General features: G+C 37.3%; 1 protein-coding gene across 2 annotated transcripts; it reads right to left on the bottom strand.

Moving 5' to 3' along the window:
• Nucleotides 1-343: 343 nt before the first annotated feature.
• Nucleotides 344-16151, bottom strand: LOC134661539 (uridine-cytidine kinase). Of its 2 annotated transcripts, none has more exons than XM_063517670.1 (6): nt 15946-16151; nt 12871-13130; nt 12286-12425; nt 9885-9982; nt 8930-8978; nt 344-528 (listed from the first exon to the last, which is right to left on the bottom strand). In XM_063517670.1, the coding sequence occupies exons 1-6, from the start codon at nt 16129-16131 to the stop codon at nt 383-385; spliced, it is 879 nt and encodes a 292-aa protein (XP_063373740.1). In that variant the 5' UTR covers nt 16132-16151; the 3' UTR covers nt 344-382. The 2 variants fall into 2 exon arrangements, with proteins under 2 accessions (XP_063373740.1, XP_063373741.1); XM_063517671.1 differs by lacking the exon at nt 344-528 and adding an exon at nt 7029-7202.
• Between the last annotated feature and the right edge of the window lie 4258 nt (nt 16152-20409).

Genomic DNA, 20409 nt, shown 5'->3' with positions numbered 1-20409 from the left:
TCGCGGTGCGCAAAAGGATCAATGCCTTTTTTTAACAGCTTAGGGTTTGAGGCCAAACTCATTAATTAATACTAGATCTACTTCTAAACGTTTCTAACTTTCTATTACGATGGTCAATACAGTAGAACAAAGTTATTTAAACGATATTTAACAGTTCAAATATCACGTGATCAGAAGGCGGGGTAACAGCATCTATCATATTTCTTTAAAATGGAAACACGCACTTGATTTGTTGCCATCGCCAGCCTTTATGTGATTGGAGTTAGTAACGCACTTTATAAGCTGGAGATTTCCAGTTGTCCGACGCTTCACTGAACGTGTCACAACCCTACTTACGCTGCCTCCGACTTTGGTCACAGCACTCAGTCACAAATCGTTCGGTTTAGTGTGGCCGTCCGCTCTTCCCTCGCTGCGGGCTGCCCGGAACCGACGGACAGAACCCGGGGTAATCCATACCCAGGAAGTTATGCTCCCTGACGTTCCGTTTCAGAAATTCCGATATGTGTTGCACTATCAGGTCGATCGCCACTGGAAAGAAAAGCAAGTTCGTCATTAAAGCCAGCGATATTTTTTTTATAAATAGGTAATTTCGTCGTACGCGGACACGAGCACACGAGCGCATATTTCATTTTCATATGACGGATAGAATATAATCTAACTTGAAATATACCTATCCTCCTAAGGCCCAGCCATACAAACGAAACATCATATATTTGCCACTGAAATTTGAACCTAAATTGTACGAAATAGAGTTGATTTTGCGTTGTTTAAAAATGGAACGAATCGAAGCAAAAGCGATCCGATCTGATCCAATTGAACATGTTTTAAAATCTTTTTCACCTCAGCAGCTCGAACAAGGGTACTTTGCTACTTAAAAACAGTGAGCAAAATCGCATTTTGCTCGCAGAACATATTATAGAATCTTTCGCTTGCACGGGACTCAAAATAAGCACTCGAAGAAATATCAAACTTTGATCTCTTGTTGTACAAATAACTATTAAATTACATCGAACTGAATAGGTACTATACCTTAACCGGTAAAATTAACCACCCAATTTTATCCAGGAGGTATCTAAAACTATGGCCCATAATTTCGAAATTGATGAAATTTTTGCGGCCTTCGAATATATTTATCGAACATATTATTGCAGGTGACTGTACCTGCTGGACGACAGCGGGCTTGTCCCAGTAGGGTAACATGTCACACGATGTTGTTTTATGCTGTGTATTGCTTTACTATGGCTGTGACTTCGCACATTGCCAATAGAATAATCAATCCGGCATTCCGGCCGGCGGCGGGAGCATTAGTGTGAGGATTTCTCACACTAATGCTCGCATCACATCATTTGCGAAAACGAGAATTACTAAGTTACTAAAGAAACGACGCTTATAGTACACAAGGAATTTCGTACATTGAACTCGCCCTTGCAGCCGGCAGTTGATGACACTGTGCGAGCGGGACAGCAATATAATTAATATATACTAATCTATGGATAGGAACAGGCAGGTCAATATCCGAAAATCCTCGTGCTATAGTGTGTCAAAGGACTGTTCCATTTCAAACATAGACAGAGAGATTCATACTAGCACCCAAAAGGATGAGTATAGTTTTTTTGGTTCCTATTTACTGATAAGATTTGGTTGACCAGCTATAATTCCTTTTTTTTTAAGTCTGACTAATGAATGAAAATAGACTATGCGTCACATTATCAATGTTTGCTTAAATTTCTACAGTACAGTGTATAGGCAAAAATAAACTTGGCGATATTCCACTTTCATTAGAGAGACTTTGTATTTCATTAACCCATTCAGCGCTAATATCGACACGTTGTTTCCGCTACATACCGGGAAACCCATGTCATCGGCTACGACGTAGCGCTACGACCGTAGCTCAGCGGTGAATGTGTTAAAATGGGAAGGATAAAATAAAATAATACTACTTAATAGGTTGCACACTTTATTAAGGGATACAAAAAACTAAATGCCTCGAAGTTCGAACAAATAGATATACTTGAGTCTTAAAATTGGGACAGACACGCTATGCAAAATTGTTTTATGAAATTGTGGGCAATGTTGACGTGAACATAAACGAAACATGGACATTTGTGGGTAAATTTGTAACAACATAAATTACGAAAACAACGCACACTATTACTTATAATAAACGTAAATCTGTAGTTACAAAAACGCAAAAGTACTTAGTACAAAAGTGGAAGTCTTCATTGAGGTTGTATTGTATTACTACAATTTACGTAGTGTTTGATAGTGTTTAGTTTGATAATGACTTTGTGTATGATTATCTATATTTTCCAAAACATTCCATATTACATACATAATATTATGGTGACAAAGTCAATAAAAAACAGGTCGGTTAATTTTCAATAAAATGATTGTTGATAAAAAAAATCCTATTTTATTTTATTCGAATTAAGACCTGTGAATGACTTATACGGAATTTAGGTCCCGCGGTCCCCTATTACGTGTATGTACCTATGTTTAAAAGTATAACAATTAATTGACGCAATTGTATAGCTTAGTTGTATCTACGGGATTTGGGTCTCCATTACTAAAACAATAAAGTTTGAATGCTTTTGAAAAATTATTTAAAAGCAAAATTCCTCTAAGGAATAACTATAATAATTTAATGTTAATCGTCGTGTATTTATTCATTTAAATGACAAATATACTTTCACGTCTAATTTACAAATTACCAATTCGAACAAGTTTAGAAAATAGAGCTACTGTGGAATACATAGGCTGATGATTAAAGTGTTACATAAGGTCCCTCTTGTGTTACATAAGGATCCTGGCCGAACATTCTGATTATTTTTAGCATTTATGCCGAGCATGTTTTTTTCTGCTCTAAGAGGTAGGTCGGTCGGTGGAGACGTGCCTCGCCCGAGGCAATGCGGCCGAGGCACACACCAACACAGACCGAACAGCTTCGCGCGGCAATATCTTAGCGAGGCTGTGCATATTCGGGTATAAACTCACTATTTTTGACCACTAACACATAGGATTAAGACATGCCTGATGCCACAGACACAGTCGACCCTCGATAACACTTCATACAGTACAAATTGTCATTTAATACGTATACATCCCGAGAAATATAACATATAAAGTTATAAACTAAAAACGCGTAACCTAATCACGCGAAAGACATTATAGCAAAAGTCACTAACTAAGATTAACATAAACCAACTAAAGTAACATTTTCTTATACTGTAATAATAAAAACAAAGAAAATTGTGATAAAGGGAAGTTAACAAAGTTAATCAAAATCTATCTATACAGTGTCAAATTTATACAAGGTATAAGGTCAATGTGGTAATGTGGATAAAACCGTCTACAAGATCTTTCGTATGTATGAGTATGAGTACTTGTACTCACATTATACAAATATACTCACTGTGTATTCTATCCAAAAATTATTAATATCAGACCATAACTATCAGAGCTATGCCGTTGTGTCATTGTGTAACATTGTGTCTGTTAAAAGACAAATAAAATAAAAAATAGTAACATAGCAACAAGGTTTTAGTAGTAGGATCAGGCCTTTAGGCTGCGTTTCCACCAGAGATGTACAAGGATGCGTAGCGAGAGATGTGTTTGTTAAGAACCAATAGGATCACTTCATTTACCTATCCTCGCTCAGCGCAGCTCTACTCGGCAAATGATTAATGGTTCTTAACACATCCCTCGCTACGCATCCTCGCATATCTCTGGTGGAAACGCTGCCTTATGGGCTTCCAAGTGTCCCTTGCCTGAACGTCTAACTTTGCCCGGACATTTGGGACAGTCTATTTCTAATTTATATCTTTTGTAAAAATTAATACCCTAACCTTTTCAAATTATCACAATCATTCACAGGATTTCTATTGAAGAAACGCCAATGCATGTATAATATGCTTTCATTAGCGACAGTATTTAAAATACGACAATACCAATATACATAATAGTTATACACTTAACCTATATTTCCTAAGAATATAACCAATCCCTTAAAATAAATTGAAACAATTATATTATTCTTGTTCCATCTATAGCAATTGTTTAAAATAAGACTGTTAGTTAATGGTATAAGTAGGTAAGTATAGCCTTAAGATATAAGATACTACAAATTGTTTTTTACTAATGGTTCGTGCCAATAGAAAATGTCTATTAATAATTGTAAACTGAATTTAACTGTGTATCTCGGTGAGAACTGCTGGGGAGGAAAATGCATGTTTAGTATGTAAGTTAGTTTTTAATCTAATTTATGTAGATTTTACTCTGTTGTTCTCCTAATAAATAAAATAAATAAGAGTTGTGTAATTTACAACAATCAAAGAATTACTTAATTTTTTTGTTAGTAAATATAATCTGTTCGGACTTCGGACAATTGAAGTACCACCACCACTTATAGACTATACTTATAGTAAGCACAATGTAAGCTAGTTGTTTAGTTTGAGCTCGGTCAATCTAGCAATTCATGTTGGTATCTGCGTAGTTCATAAGAAAAATCTTAGTAAAACGAAATATAACTTCGAAAAAATTATATGTATTACTTTGTGCGAAAATGATTAAATATCAAGTAAATATTCCGATTTTATTTATTTAGTTATATAGGTATGAATTGAGGATTTATTATTTCTTATATGTTCTACTCGACTGAAATAACTTGCTGTAGGTAACAGGTACATATTTAATAAAGATATCTATTTTGTAAAGATTTGGTGAGAAATTTCTACCTCAGTAAGGTCTAGAAATTCTGCAAATCTGCAATTATATTTAAGTAACTAATAATGATATGTCACAAAACGTTATTGCAATAAAACCTAGGCGACAATTGAGGACAACACACCAATTTAATATAGGTAGGTAATAATATGTAAAGTTGTTCAATAGAAATTGTGAATAATGTAGGTAAACAAACCAATTCGCGTTCATTACTTCGTAATCTCGCACTTTTAAGGACAATCATGATCAACAGTTTATATGCTTAAATCTCAATTTATTCACTCAATTTATATGTAAAATATATGATAATTATTATTTCAGTGAAAACATCGTTGGTATTTTTTTTAATATTTGTTCACATTTCTATTGAACTAGTGTACCTATATATTTTAATATAGGCAAATGCATTACAATCTTTTAAATATGAATTTAAACTATAAGTACTATAACGTTGGAATAGTTCCGGTATACTTTAATAGCACCGACAAATAACATTAATTTTGCTTTTATTTTTACTTTTACTTTATTAATACCCGGGGTATTTAGATTAGCTCAAAATTGGAAAGGAACGACAATACACTACACACATTACCCTCCTTTTGCGCCCCGCAGTCGGGCAAAATTATTTATGGCGTGTTTTGAATGACAAACTTGCACTTGTAACTGGGCAAAGTTAAGATATAAGTTTAAAGTTGGGCGATTTTAAATTAATGCACCAGGATAAAATGATGTGTACTTTACTCCATAACCTATTTTAAAGTGGTTATACGTAATAAAAATAACAAAACAACGTAAATGCAGACAAGATTGAAAAATGTATACAGAACAAACAAATGAAATGCTATTCGTTTGGCAGTAGTAGTTATACAAATGTATATTAACAATTGTGCACAATGTTGGATAATATTTTCTGGGAGAACCTTTACCAGTATTCATTAGAATCAAAATGTTACTTGACATTCGCTATTTTTTTATCCATAATGGCATTTAGGAAATATCTTTTCATGGTATTTTAAAGATATAAAACGTTTTAACATTAAACATTAACTAACAAGCGGGATACCAAAACAGGATGGTGTTTTATTGTGGTATTTTATAATCATTAAAATAATGCCGGTATTCAGTCCATTGTTTTCTGATGCAAAAGTCGTACTATGCGGCATAACTTGTATCAAAATTTAAGGAAAGGTCACTAATACTAAATTAAAATCAGCCTTAAAAATACACATAACTGATACGCAAATCAACACCTTAACATTAGACTACGGATTACATATTGGGCTAAACGGCCTAAAAAGTACAAATAGTTGTAATATCGGACGCATAATGCTTTCCTCAAGAAATGCAAGGAGATTAACAACTAAAAGATAACCTAAAAGTAAAATATAAGCGGCGCCTAGTGTGCAGTCTTAGCTGGGAATTTTGTATAAAAAATACATTGCTTAGGTGTATAGTGGGTGTATACAAATAAAAAACTTGCGTGATTGTAAAAAAAAAACATCATGTACATATTGTACTATAAAATTATTTCACCGAATTTATAGCATTAGCTAGTTGGTTGTAAGCATTGCACATAATAATATATTTCATCACATAAGGGCCTACATAACGTAACATACGATTAAGTAAATAAGTAAGGTAGTACAAATACAGATTTATAGGTATATTACTGGGACGCTTGCGTACTTGTGATTTCTCAATAAACATAGGTCATTATTTTCTAAAAATTTGGTTAAGTGATTGAGATTAATTTTAATATTTAATATAAAAAAATATTGCCCATTGCATATGGTGCTAAATGTCCTTTAATTCATTTATATGTGATCTTTAAACATATTTTTTTAAAGATATCCATATATCTACTGAGATATCTGTATATCTGTGGGACTTTGTTAAACAAAAGTATGGTAGATAAGTATTTTCGTCAAAAAACATGTAATTTGAAAAATCACACGTACTCTTATAACATACAACAATAGTAGGTACCTAAAATAGGTTTAAACTACGCGACTTTCGAGATGCAGCATAGGGCTAGTATGTGCGGCTTTGTGGGCTGGTCTTTGCGTTGGTTGGTTATGCCAAGATATGTACTGAAATGTATCTCACTTAAGATGTGCAACTTATGCACGTTTACGCACGCCTGTGTGACGGAACCTTTAAATGTTTGATTAAACCCTTTTCCAGGCGTATGTGTCAACGGAGTTTTAAAGTGAAGTGTTCTTATTTAGGTTACTCACTTATTTGTTTTTAAGACATCGGTAACGTAAACTTTCCATGAAACTGCCACTATTCAGTCTCCCTTCACCCTGGTGCATCTCAAAAGTCCCCACCCTCCCCCTATCGACTCAGCGTGTCCTCGGAGCTGCCGGACATCCTCCTCGCCCCGTTCTCCTCTTCGTGCTTGCACCCGTTCAGGCGGGGCGGCGACCGCTTCTTATACATTATGTCCCATATGTGGTGCACTATCAAGTCAATAGCCACTGCAACAAAAATGGACCTTGAGTGGAGGGAGTAAGGTCCGGTTTAGCAGCTACTTAAGGCATAGCCGCTGCAATTTGGGCACTACTTGCGAACAACTATTTTATGAATAGTTTACAACAAAATGGTGGTCAGTAGAGTTCGATTTTTTTTTATTTCATAGGAATGCTTTTATTGCATTTGGTGATTAATGCTAGTAACTAATTTTTATTATCGTTATAAAGTCTATAAAACTGTGGTTGAAAAGTACTATTCATTTAATTTTGTCGGCTAGTTAAATAGTACATAATTAACTATAAACCTTTTTTATGCTTTTCATTTCATTGCAGTGGCTATGACTTTGTGCTACTTACCGTTGTTATAATATCCTTAGAACTAAAACTTACATATAATCACATATAATCTTTTTAAAAATGTACAAACCATATAAAATAAATACGTAAGAGAAACACATTGTATGGTAAATTCAAGAGGTTGACACGTTGGTACGATTGGCCGGAGTACATCAAACTTTCGCGACATCACTACCAATATTGCGCAACACAGGCCAGAGCCCAGATTTAATTTTAGTTGTTTAACGCTTCGAGTCCCGCGATAACTGTCTCGTCCGAAATAAAGGTAAATGCTTCGGGCCACTGGAGCAAAATGGCGACAAAGAACCTGAAAAACAGCACGCGAAGGCTCCCTAAAAAGTGAAACCACGACAATCAAGATCAAGATGTTTTCTTCCTCGCGTTATCCCGGCATTTTTTGCGTCAAGATCGTAGTGAATTAAATGATGGTAGCATAAGATTGGTGCTATCACTATCTTCTCGACCTGTACCGACGACCGATATAAATAACGACGCCCTAAAGGTGTAATCACCTAAGTGTAAGGCCTGAGTGGACGCTCGAGTTGGGCGTGCAGCGGGGCGGGGCGCGCGGCGTGCATGTTAAACAAATGCAAGCGTATAGGAGCGGCCTTAGTGCACGCTGCTCACATCACGCGTGAGCCCGACGCCACGCTGAACGCCCCGCCGAACGCTCCGCTTCGAGCGTCCACTCAGGCCTTACACTTACGCTAACGCGACCGCCGCTGCTGCGCTGTCGTCCAATACAGAGGGCCTACAGCGAACACCGAAGTTCGCAAATTGCGAGTATCTTTCTCTTTTACTCGCAATGAAGGCAAACGTGCAGTCTAATCGCTGATGGTAAGCAATTACCGTCGCCCATGGACACCTGCAACACCAGAGGGTAGCAAATGCGTTGCCGGCCTTTAAGATTTGAATTTACGCTCTTTTCTTGAAGGTTTGAAGGTCGCATCGATCCAGAAATACCGCTGGCGACAGTTAATTCCACGGTTGGGTCAGTTCAGGTTGGTTTAGTTTTTAACCTACGGACTACGGGTCCACACACCCGCCTCGCGAGGAGATTGCCGCGCGAAGCATCTCGGTCGGTGGAGACGTGCCTCGCCCGAGGCAACGTGGCCGAGGCACGTTTACAGCCGTGGCTCCTTCTGTGTGGACCCGCCTAGGGGCTATTCATAAATTACGTCATTTCAAATGGGGGGGGGGGGACTGGACATCGGATGATGGTAGCATGACGTAGGAGGAAACGGGATCATTCGAAGCATGATTTTTGGATGATTTTAGGAGGGGGGGGGGGTCAAAGATCGTAAAAAATATATGACGTAATTTATAGACAGCCCCCTATTGAAAAATGAGAAGTGATAGTAGTAAAAGTAACTCACCGATATTGTCAGCGCCTCTGGGAATAATGACGTCAGCGAATTTCTTGGTCTGCAATAGAAAGGGAAATAATTAATGTGTGACCCCTACAAACACACCCTAACAAATGTTAATCTTTTATGATTATGATACAATACAATACTCTTTATTGTACACCTCACATACTAAAATACGTATGATTTGAAATGATAAAATAATCTATATACAGTGAGCAGCGAAATTGCATGAAGAAATTATGAATGAATTCATTGATAAAGTCGCCATGCACTTTTGCGGCTGATGGTACATTGGACACATCAGGGAATAATTGACGATACCGGCTTATAACTCATTTTATGCTCAACGGAAACTCCATTTTTCACTGGAAAAGGTAATTTTGTTGCCTAATAGTACTCATCATTCTACAGGTTGGCTCTAAAATAAACGTTTTGTTAAACTTATCAACAATATGCCGAGGTAAAAATATTAGGTACCAGATTTTTTTGGGGCACCCTGTAATATCATTACAGATGTAGACGATGTAGTGCATAATTATTTTCCATCGTATTTTTACGGAAACGTACGAACTTCGCAAGTGTTACACAAAACCTTCCTCAAGAATCACTCTATTGATAGGTGAAAACCGCATGAAAATCCGTTGAGTAGTTTTTGAGTTTATCGCGAACATACATACACACAAACAGACAGACGCGGTGGGGGACTTTATTGTTTCATAAGGTATAGTGATTGTATTATACGCTAAGCGCGACGAGCTGTAAACGCGCCAGCCTGCTCCCATTCACTACCACTACGTGGCTGGTGTCCTCACGTGCCCTCAATGTGCGCGCGGGCTCACCTCGAACATCGGCTACGTCAGCCATCTTCGGGCGCACGAGCGCCGAGCAAACTAGGAGTCGAAGTGGTCGCCATGGCCAATATCGGCCGGAAGGATCATCATCATGATTGTATTGTACTTACCGGCAAGCAGAACTCCTCGAAGGCGGGCTTCACGAAGTTCATGTACTGGTTCAGCACCTGCTCCAGGTCGCGGCCTCGCTCCATGATGTCCCGCGGCACTGGACGACCAATTAACGTATCAGAAACGAATGGTTCAGCCGAAGCTTGCAGCTTTGTTTGGGTAGGTACAATCAGCAGCAGAAGTTGCTAAGCGGGCGAGGTGTTCAAAATTACCTTGACGCGCTCTTATTCTCTTGACAATAAAGTCGTGCCAAGATCATTTTGAACACCTCGCCCGCTTAGGAACTATTGCTGCTGATTGTACCAAGTGGTTTTCATAATAACGCTGCTATGTTCTTGGTGTTATGTTCAAGGGAGAATAGTGGCACACATAACATGCTTAATAGATGGCTCAATTGGAAATATAACCTAATTTTAGAAACTACCACAAAATGCATGCTCGGTAAATTCAAATATTTATTTAGGTGCTTACAAAAACTTTTGTTCGAAATTATTGACCTTGTGGTCGCTTTTTAGGGTTCCGTAGCCAAATGGCAAAAAACGGAACCCTTATAGATTCGTCATGTCTGTCTGTCTGTCCGTCTGTCCGTCTGTCTGTCCGTCCGTATGTCACAGCCACTTTTCTCCGAAACTATAAGAACTATACTGTTGAAACTTGGTAAGTAGATGTATTCTGTGAACCGCATTAAGATTTTCGCACAAAAATAGAAAAAAAACAATAAATTTTTGGGGTTCCCCATACTTCGAACTGAAACTCAAAAAATTTTTTTTCATCAAACCCATACGTGTGGGGTATCTATGGATAGGTATTCAAAAATGATATTGAGGTTTCTAATATCATTTTTTTCTAAACTGAATAGTTTGCGCGAGAGACACTTCCAAAGTGGTAAAATGTGTGTCCCCCCCCCTGTAACTTCTAAAATAAGAGAATGATAAAACTAAAAAAAATATATGATGTACATTACCATGTAAACTTCCACCGAAAATTGGTTTGAACGAGATCTAGTAAGTAGTTTTTTTTTATACGTCTTAAATCGCCTAAATACGGAACCCTTCATGGGCGAGTCCAACTCGCACTTGGCCGCTTTTTTTATGTCCGATTGTGCGGTCGCCGTATGAAATATAACCTTAGGATTTTTTTATTTAATTTTTTAGCGTTACTTTATGATAAATAGCGCGACGAAAGGGTAAAACGATTGTTTTTTAGTGCATTTGAACCGAACTCATACCAAACTAATGATCTGTACGGCTATGATGGCCGGCTCTTTATCATTTGTCACCATGGCTGTCACGTTCTAATAAATATGTAAGTGCGAAAGTGACGCATAGCATGACAGGTGATAAAAATACGACCATGATAGCTGGTCTGGTCAACTAGCCGACTAGTCGGCCGACTAATCGGTCATCCGAGCGCCGATCAGTCGGCTAGTCGGCCAAATTAATAGTCGGTACATCACTAGTAAATACCTAAGGTCAATACAGTGCTTATTGCGTTTAGTGGCAAATGAATAAACTCACAATAAACACGAATTAATGTGGAAACAGGCCCCAGATTAAGGCCAGTTAGTCAGAGATGTGACTTATTTGAAATACTTGTATTTAAAATGCAAATACAAAATGCAAAATACCTATTTTGTATTTTGTATTTAAATACCTTTTGAACAAAACTATTTTGTATTTTATTTGAAATAGTTTTTGGGACCTATTTTCAAAATACAAAATACTTTTATCACGACGACGTTTTTATCACACTAACGAGAGGCATTATACTAGCTGTAAAACATTATAAATCTAAATTAATGCTTTTAAAATTTGTCCGTTATAAACCATCATCCTTGCGGTTAATATGAGCAAACAACTAGAAATTTTCACTTTAGATAGAGGACTGATTGACACACTGTTTTCAAAGAATAAAGAGTCTTCAATTCGGATATTCTGAGTAATATGGGAGTACCGTCTATGTCCCACTGCCCAGAATAAAGATAGGTTTAAATTATATAATGCTAGATTTAAGAAAATTTTGACTTTAACGCAACGGTCACAAAATGATCACTTCATTAAATCCGCGAGTAATAAATCCAAGGCAACATGGCAAGTAATACTTTTTAATTCAGACTAGGTATTCACTATTCAGAGTACCTTTTATCGCAAAGTATTTGTATTTTTAAAAAGTATTTTGAAAATACCTATTTCGTATTTTGTATTTTAAATACAAATTCAAAAACTATTTTGTATTTTGCATTTGAAATAGTATATCAAGGAAGTATTTGTATTTTGTATTTAAATACTTTTTATAAAGTATTTTTCACATCTCTGCCAGTTACCCAGCAGCCACACTTACCCGTATCAACTACACCATAAAATCAGTTATTAAGAGTTTTCCAGCAGAACGTAATGTTACCTCTCCTCGCCAACCTGGTGTCGGAGTCAGTGTCAACAAAAAGCTTCATGTGGAACCGCTCTCGGACCTCAGGGAAGTAGAACACCAGGATCCCCTCGATGAGCACCACGTCAGCGGGGTAGATTGTGTGTGTCCGGTCGCTAACAAACAAATTTAGTTTTAGATGTTTTTATTAATTTATGGTTATTACAGTGTATAAATACATACATAAAAATTGACTCTCCAATAAATTTTGTATGGGAGAGTCATTAGAAAGACGGCAGGGCCGACCTGGCATAGAACTGCCACGTACAGAACATGGAAATCCATGAAATAGGCTTATGTTCAGCAGTGGACGCAAATAGGCTGAGCAGAAGAGAAGAAGATGGGAGAGTCAATTTTTTATCGCGATTTCGGGGTTGTCCCATAGTAAACGTTGCTTAGTATGACCTATTCACCTCGTAAATTATTGGAGGTGACTAAATTAACGTGTTTTCTGAGTACACACAACACATGAAAAGCCCTACTGAGTTTACTTAGGGGCTTAGTTTTATGTACAATTATGTCCTAAAAGGCTAAAATATTTATTTATTAATATTTACTGACCTAATAGAATTGGTGATGTAATTATATTCAGGAACTTCCACTTTCTTCCCCTGCAGTATTGCCTTCAGTGTCGCCAGCAGCTTCTTGTCATCGAAGGCGTCTGGGTGGTCAAAGTTGAACTGCCCCCGCTCGGCGCGGAGCCTCTCCGAGGGTGTAAGTTCTCGGTAGAACGAGTCCTGACTGATGCAGACCACGCGCCTGTCTGTCTGTTCCTTGTGTTGTTGCCCAAGCTTTTCTACTATGCGTTGGCATACTGTTGACTGGGAGGAACAAAATCACATAGATAAATGCTACATTAATTTTGCAAATAACATAATAAACATAATATAGAAAATTTGACTGTCCCAAGCTAGATTCTAAAAACTAGGGAACTAATCAAATTATTTTGTTAAATATTTTTTGACCAACTACTTGGTTTGTTTGTTTCCAGGTTTGTCAATAATCTTTTTTTAATAATAATAATAATAATAATAATGACTATTGTAGCCAATAAGCCTGACATTGTGATAATAGATCGAGCGCAACGCCGGGCCGTGCTCGTTGACATCACCATCCCCCATGATGAGAATCTCGTGAAAGCCGAGAAGGACAAGTCCAGTAAGTACCTAGACTTGGCGCACGAGATAACCGCCATGTGGGATGTTGATTCGACGATCATTGTCCCGATAGTCGTTTCAGTGAACGGTCTAATAGCGAAGAGTCTCGACCAACATCTTGAGAGACTCTCGCTAAGTGGTTGGATCAAGGGTCAGATGCAGAAGGCGGTGATCTTGGACACGGCGCGGATAGTCCGCCGGTTCCTCTCTCTGCGGCCCTGACCACCGGCAGCTTGGGCCTTGCCCCGCTGCTGGCGGCACCCTAGGTTAGGTTTTTTATAATGTGTTTATATGTATTTTTTATTGTTTTGTAAGTGTTTTTATATTTTACTTTTATATTCATATTATAAAAAAACCTAACTTAAGATGAAAGATAAATAAAGAGAATAATAATAATAATATTCTTTATTTCAGACCAGGTCCATAATTATACATTTAAATTAAATTAAATTAGATTAAATTAAATTACATTAGATTAAATTAAGTTAGATTAAATTAAATTTACAAATTTACATACAGTATATCGGCTTGCCTGTCAGTACATGTATCATATGGCAATGGTTTATGTACTGACAGTCAAACCTTGACGCAAATGCCCTCAGGATAATGTTAGAGCTGTCCCGCACCCTACGCGACAGGGATGTGCACCGCTTCCGCATTGTGGTGTAGAAACAGTTTACCCTAGCGTCAGCAAACATCCCCGATGCGCTGCAGTAGCGAGACAGCCCCATCATCATCCTGAAGGCATTGTTGTACAGTACACGGAGGGCGTTGTACTGTTTCTGCGTATATGAGATCCACAGGCTGCTCGTGTAAAATGTTGTACAAAAGGCTCTAAAGAGACTTTTAAGGTAAGTCTTCAGCAGAGCACCGAGCAAACCTGCGGGCCACCATGTTTGCCCTAACAGACAACGCCCTCCGCTCTCGCTCAATATCGGCATCGTCTTTCAAGTCAGAGGTAACCACATGGCCAAGATACTTAAAAGATTCTACCCTATTCAAAGGAGAAGGAGGATTTTAGAAATTATTAACTCAATTTACTCCAGTGAAAAATAATTGTTATTATATTGCACAATTCAAACCCCCTTTAATGCCCCGTTTGCATAGTAGCCATCTATTTATATTCCACAAATTTTAACATTAAGGATCAAAATCAAAACTCAAAATCATCAATTCATTTGCGAGACCTGGTTTTAAATCATAAATATCAATTTATCTCGGAAACTATGCGCCGTAGTGAAAAAAATAATGAAAATTAAGGCACCCTTTAACACTCCATAACCAACACATATATCAAGACCCACGTGTTGACATATTCTGCCTAACTTCCACATGTGTGTGGGTAGGTAAGTAGCAAAAGAAGTAACTACCGTCAAGTATCTATTTATTAGGAAGAACACGTGTACTTGATTTTGTTAACTGAACATTTATTATGCCTAGCTGTCGGTGGTATGGTGGTTACTTTGAATTCTCAACCAACTGACGCATATATTCTTATGATTACATTGATATTATGTCCATTTAATTACATTTATGGGTCAACTAACCTAAGTTTAACTGACATGCAATTAAATAGCCTATAATCATAATCATCATAACATACTTATTTAAATTAAATAAAAATGTTACCAGTACCATATTTCTTACGTAATCCATTAGAATTTTGTATATTTAATTATCTCAAAGCTCAGAATAAGGGTCATGTTGTTATCAGTTATCTCACTAAATCAATAAATAATAGCAGTAGGCATGTACTTACGTTCTGCACACTTCTGAAGTGTAAAATAACAACACCCTTGAAGATATTTATCCATTTATTTTCTTGTCTTGTTTCAATTCACAATAATCTCGTCTTATGACAACCATTCGCTAGCACGGCTCAAAAACCAAAGAGCCCCGTCTGCCAAGTGTAGTTTCTTTTTATACCCAACCCATAATAGTCTTCAATTTCAAACTACACTTAACTTTAAAAACGAATAGTAGTAGGTATGCTAAATACCAAAAACCCTACACACACTACTCTATATCCCTGACATGGGAAAGGGCGGTCTGTCCTAAACAGAGGCAATATGAATCGATCAACATATATGTATTATGTAGTTCCATGTGTTGATTTTGTTAAGATTGTGTGCCGTGTGTATTTACTCTTAAATGAATAGTTGTACTGATGTATTAAAGCATTATGAAGTTAGTCAGCCTCTTAACAATGCTCTCAATTCGTACCATATCGATACATTGTGCAAAAAACAATCGAACGACGGATGTTATCTTTCTGACGCTACAACATCGCAGTCCTTACATTCCGAAAGGTTATGTTAATAATTTCGACTTAAATCCTCTAAAATGGTCTTAAACTGGTCTAAGACCAATCTTAAATCATCGCGCCGGCATCTCATCTCTTATTTTGACCGTTACGTAACTGTATTTGGTAGGGAATAAAATGGAAAATCAATAATAAAACAATGTGGCCTAGCCTCACCTTGCCGCTGGCTGTGCCTCCTGCGACGCCGATCAGGAACGGAGTTTTGCTCTCCAACCCATTCGGAGTAGTAAAATCTACCGTTTTGTCAGTCATTTTCTTAAATGTATAGAATTTTCTTGCTGTTTTTATTGAAGAAGTGGCACGACGCGCAGCAAAACGGCAGCCTTGCAGTATTGCTGACATGACATGACATTTGAGAAAATGTTGCCAACTTTCCAATCTACCACAGAGCAGATCCACCGATGATGAATTTTAGAAGACAAACGGTTTAGAGTCTGTGCGGAAGGGAAATATCATTTGATATTTTTTCTACTCCCGTACTTTTATTTGTCATTTAAAGGGTCGTGCACACACCTTTAAAACCCTACCTTATAGTTGTCAAGACAAGTCTTTAGTCTATGCCCCAAAAAAGAATTTGTGCATACACGCAGTATCTTTTTGGCGATTTTACGATACTTTGTGTAATGACCACTTAAAAAATATTGAATGAAATACAGTGTTGCCAACCTTATTTTAAATGTCATCTCTGACAAATAAGTGAACCATAGACATGTTTTTTTTTTTTAATTTCATTCATTCATTCATTCTTTTCCCGCCCGTACCCTCCATTTTTGCTACGTCTTGAATTAAAAATATTTGTTAAATTTACAATTTTATTTCAAAGTGCTTGGTCGTAGAAAAAGCATTGTATGCAACGTTGTTTAACTGAGTCAAAAAATACTCGTGGCGTCTTTATTAACAATTTTCGGCTTCGCCTCAAATTGTTACTCACGCCACTCGCCTTTTTTGACCTCTCTTAAACAACGGTTGCATAAAATACTATTATTTACCGCTAGCTTTTCGGTGAGGGAAAACATCGTGAGGAAACCTGCATACATCTGCGAAGAAATTCAAAGGTGTATGTGAAGTCCCCAACCCACATTGGGCTAACGTGGGGACTATAGCCCAAGCCCTCTCGCGCATGAGAGGAGGCCTGTGCCCAGCAGTGGGACGTATATAGGCTCACATTATTATTATTATTCTTTTATTCAATTAGGGTCTTAGGTTAGGGTTTTACACTGTCAAATCTAGAGAATACGGGGGGTGAGGCAATAGGGCATAGCGTAATTGTGTTAATTTAGCCATCACAACTCTAGACGAATGAGCTGGTGCGTTGTCGTGATGAAACAGTACTTTTTTATTTTTTAAATGGGGTCGTTTGTCCTTCAACACAGCGTAAAATTCATCCAATAAATTGGCATAGTACTGCCCTGTTATCGTTTTCCCCTTTTCTAAGAACTCAATATGTATAATACCCTGCGAATCCCAAAAAACGGTCGCCATGACCTTTCCAGCCGTTGGGACGATTTTTGCTATCTTTCGAGCAGGTTCACCCGGTAAAATCCACTGCTTCGACTGCCCTTTCATTTCCGGGGTGTAGTGGTGACCCACGTTTCGTCTACGGTCACGAAACGACGCAGAAACTCCTTCGGGTTACGTTTGAACATGGCCAAACACTGCTCCGAAGTAGTCAGTCGGTTCCGTTTTTGCTCCTCCGTGAGTAAACGCGGCACCCACCTCGCCGATACTGTCTTCATACCCAATTTTTCTTCTAATATGTTTTGTACCCGCTCGATTGGAACATTTACAGCATCAACGATTTCTCGAAGTTCAATTCGGCGGTCGGCTAAAACGATATTTTCAATTTTCTTAACCATATCGTCTGTAGTCACCTCAATTGGGCGGCCTGGGCGATCCTCATCAAAGACGGTTGTTCTCCCCCGCTTTTACTAGTTAAACCAGTATCTGACGGTTGTCATAGAAGGAGCACATTCATGGTAAACAACTTGCATTCTTACTTTTATTTCATCACATGTTTTTCCTTCCAAAAACAAGAATCTAATTACAGACCGATACTGCTCTTTCTCCATTTTCACAATTTTAAGTTCACGCTTTCACTGAATCGCTGTCAAATGAGAAAAAAACAAAAGAATGCTGTTTTTTAAAAAAAATCCCACCTCTGAAAAATGGCTTAAAACGATTGTATAGATATTTTCGGTTCCGTGATATTAATACATTTGGAAAACGGGTACTTATCAAACAGCCCTCGTAGACCGTTCGCTGAAACAACTATCGGGACAATGATCGTCGAATTAACATCCCACATGGCGGTTATCTCGTGAGCCAAGTCTAGGTACTTACTGGACTTGTCCTTCTCGGCTTTCACGAGATTCTCATCATGGGGGATGGTGATGTCAACGAGCACGGCCCGGCGTTGCGCTCGATCTATTATCACAATGTCAGGCTTATTGGCTACAATAGTCCTGTCAGTGATGATAAAGATAAAGATAAAAGATAGTTTATTGAAGTAGGCATAATTACAATGCGCTTATGAACGTCAAATAAAGCTAGGTAGACCGGCTCCAACCCTACACCTCTGCCCCGAGAAGATTTAAATCCCCCCTCAATTGGAGGAGGGTATCCCATTATGGGACCGGCAACAAACTCGGCGGGACACATCTTTTCAAAAATAATTACATCTTAGATCGATCCCAATAGAGCGTGGCGTTATTATTATGATCTTTATTTACTTATCTTCTTAGTTTAGGTTTTTTTACAATATGAATATAAAAGTAAAATAAAAAACACTTACAAAACAATAAAAAATACATATAAACATATTACAAAAAAACCTAACCTAGGGTGCCGCCAGCAGCGGGGCAAGGCTCAAGCTGCCGGTGGTTAGGGCCGCAGAGAGAGGAACCAGCGGACTATCCGCGCCGTGTCCAAGATCACCGCCTTCTGCATCTGACCCTTGATCCAACCACCTAGCGAGAGTCTCTCAAGATGTTGGTCGAGACTCTTCGCTATTAGACCGTTCGCTGATACAACTATCGGGACAATGATCGTCGAATCAACATCCCACATGGCGGTTATCTCGTGAGCCAAGTCTAGGTACTTACTGGACTTGTCCTTCTTATTATTATTATTATTACCTACCTATCACTAAAAAGTAAAAAATAAAATAAAATAAATAAAACAGAAATAAAAAATAAACAAAAATAAAACCAAAATAAAATAACTTAATATAATATCTTTTATAAAATAAAATAAATAAAACAGAAATAAAAAATAAACCAAAATAAATTTTAACTTAATATAATATCTTTTTTTTTTTTAAAGGGAACCGCCTTCAAAAAACCAACCCACTGAAAAGCACAAAATAATTTTTATATGGCACCCCTATACGTCTCCAGTCCCTATCCCGTCGTAAAGCAAATTTCTGCCAAAAAGTAATTAATACCTAATAAGAAGAAAATTAATAATCATCCGGGTAATTACTTAGTTTTTGAAGGCGGTGCCAAACCAACAAAAATATTCTTTACTACCAATCAACAAAAAAAATACGAGTAAGTAGTACCTACAAGAATTTATAATGCAATTAAGTGCAGTTCTTCGTTGTCTAAAATATCGGTTCTCAAAAATTTTGGTTTGGCACCGACTGCAAAAACTAAGTAATTACCCGGATGATTATTAATTTTCTTATTATTAGGTATTAATTACTTTTTGGCAGAAATTTGCTTTACGACGGGATAGGGACTGGAGACGTATAGGGGTGCCATATAAAAATTATTTTGTGCTTTTCAGTGGACTGGTTTTTTGAAGGCGGTTCCCTTTTAAAAAAAAAAGATATTATATTAAGTTATTTTATTTTGGTTTTATTTTTGTTTATTTTTTATTTCTGTTTTATTTATTTTATTTTATGACAGTCATTTCAGGATTATGACTAATTTAAAATAAATAAGTAGGTAAGTATATCAATACCATACCTGTGCTACTCAGCGACCTGCACCGAAGAACTACATAAAAGTAAAAATGAGCATCGCTTAATTAGTCTACATTACTCATAAAACTAGGTAACCAAGAATCGACTATGTTAAGAAACAGGTAACACGAAGTTTGTAAACTACATATGTACCTAGTTTATGGACAGTCATCTCGGTAACGAGCGAGATAGATACTAGAAGTAACTAGCCTGTAAAATAAGCTGACGCACACAAGACAGTACTGAGTTTAATAACCAAATTACTTGAATTGCCGCAAACAAAGATTATATTTGAACGTATAATTCAAATAGTTTTGGCCCATTAATCATTTCCTTTCTTCACAAGTAGCACCAAAATTCACCGACATTTTCATTAGTTAGTTGCTGCTTTTCAAATTATCCGGTTGTGTAGTTGCAACTTTAGTTGGCAGGTTTAAAAAAAAAAGATATGGGATACCTAATATTGAACATAAATCTAACCAGCAACGCATTAAGGAAACGAACATGATTGATTACTTTGCTATGTTTTTCTAAATAACAAAAGGTGATGGACGATGGTTTGATGAAAAATTATTATCGAAATAGCGATTCCAAACCACCATTATTAGAATTGTTCAAAAATAGATACGCACCGATGACATACTAGTTTATCCCCT

Source organism: Cydia amplana, chromosome Z, assembly GCF_948474715.1.
Source record: "Cydia amplana chromosome Z, ilCydAmpl1.1, whole genome shotgun sequence".
NCBI lineage: Eukaryota > Metazoa > Arthropoda > Insecta > Lepidoptera > Tortricidae > Cydia > Cydia amplana.
The sequence above is the reverse complement of the archived record's forward strand: the minus strand, read 5'-3'. Positions and strand labels throughout refer to the sequence as shown.

Bases quoted from the DNA above. Each gene is read 5' to 3' on its own strand.
- LOC134661539 (XM_063517670.1), bottom strand. From the start codon at position 16,131: ATGTCAGCAATACTGCAAGGCTGCCGTTTTGCTGCGCGTCGTGCCACT. The intron at 13,131-15,945 runs GTGAGGCTAGGC...TGTTCCTCCCAG, and splicing joins GAGGCACAGCCAGCGGCAAG to TCAACAGTATGCCAACGCAT. The intron at 8,979-9,884 runs GTAAGTACAATA...TTTCTATTGCAG, and splicing joins TCGAGGAGTTCTGCTTGCCG to ACCAAGAAATTCGCTGACGT.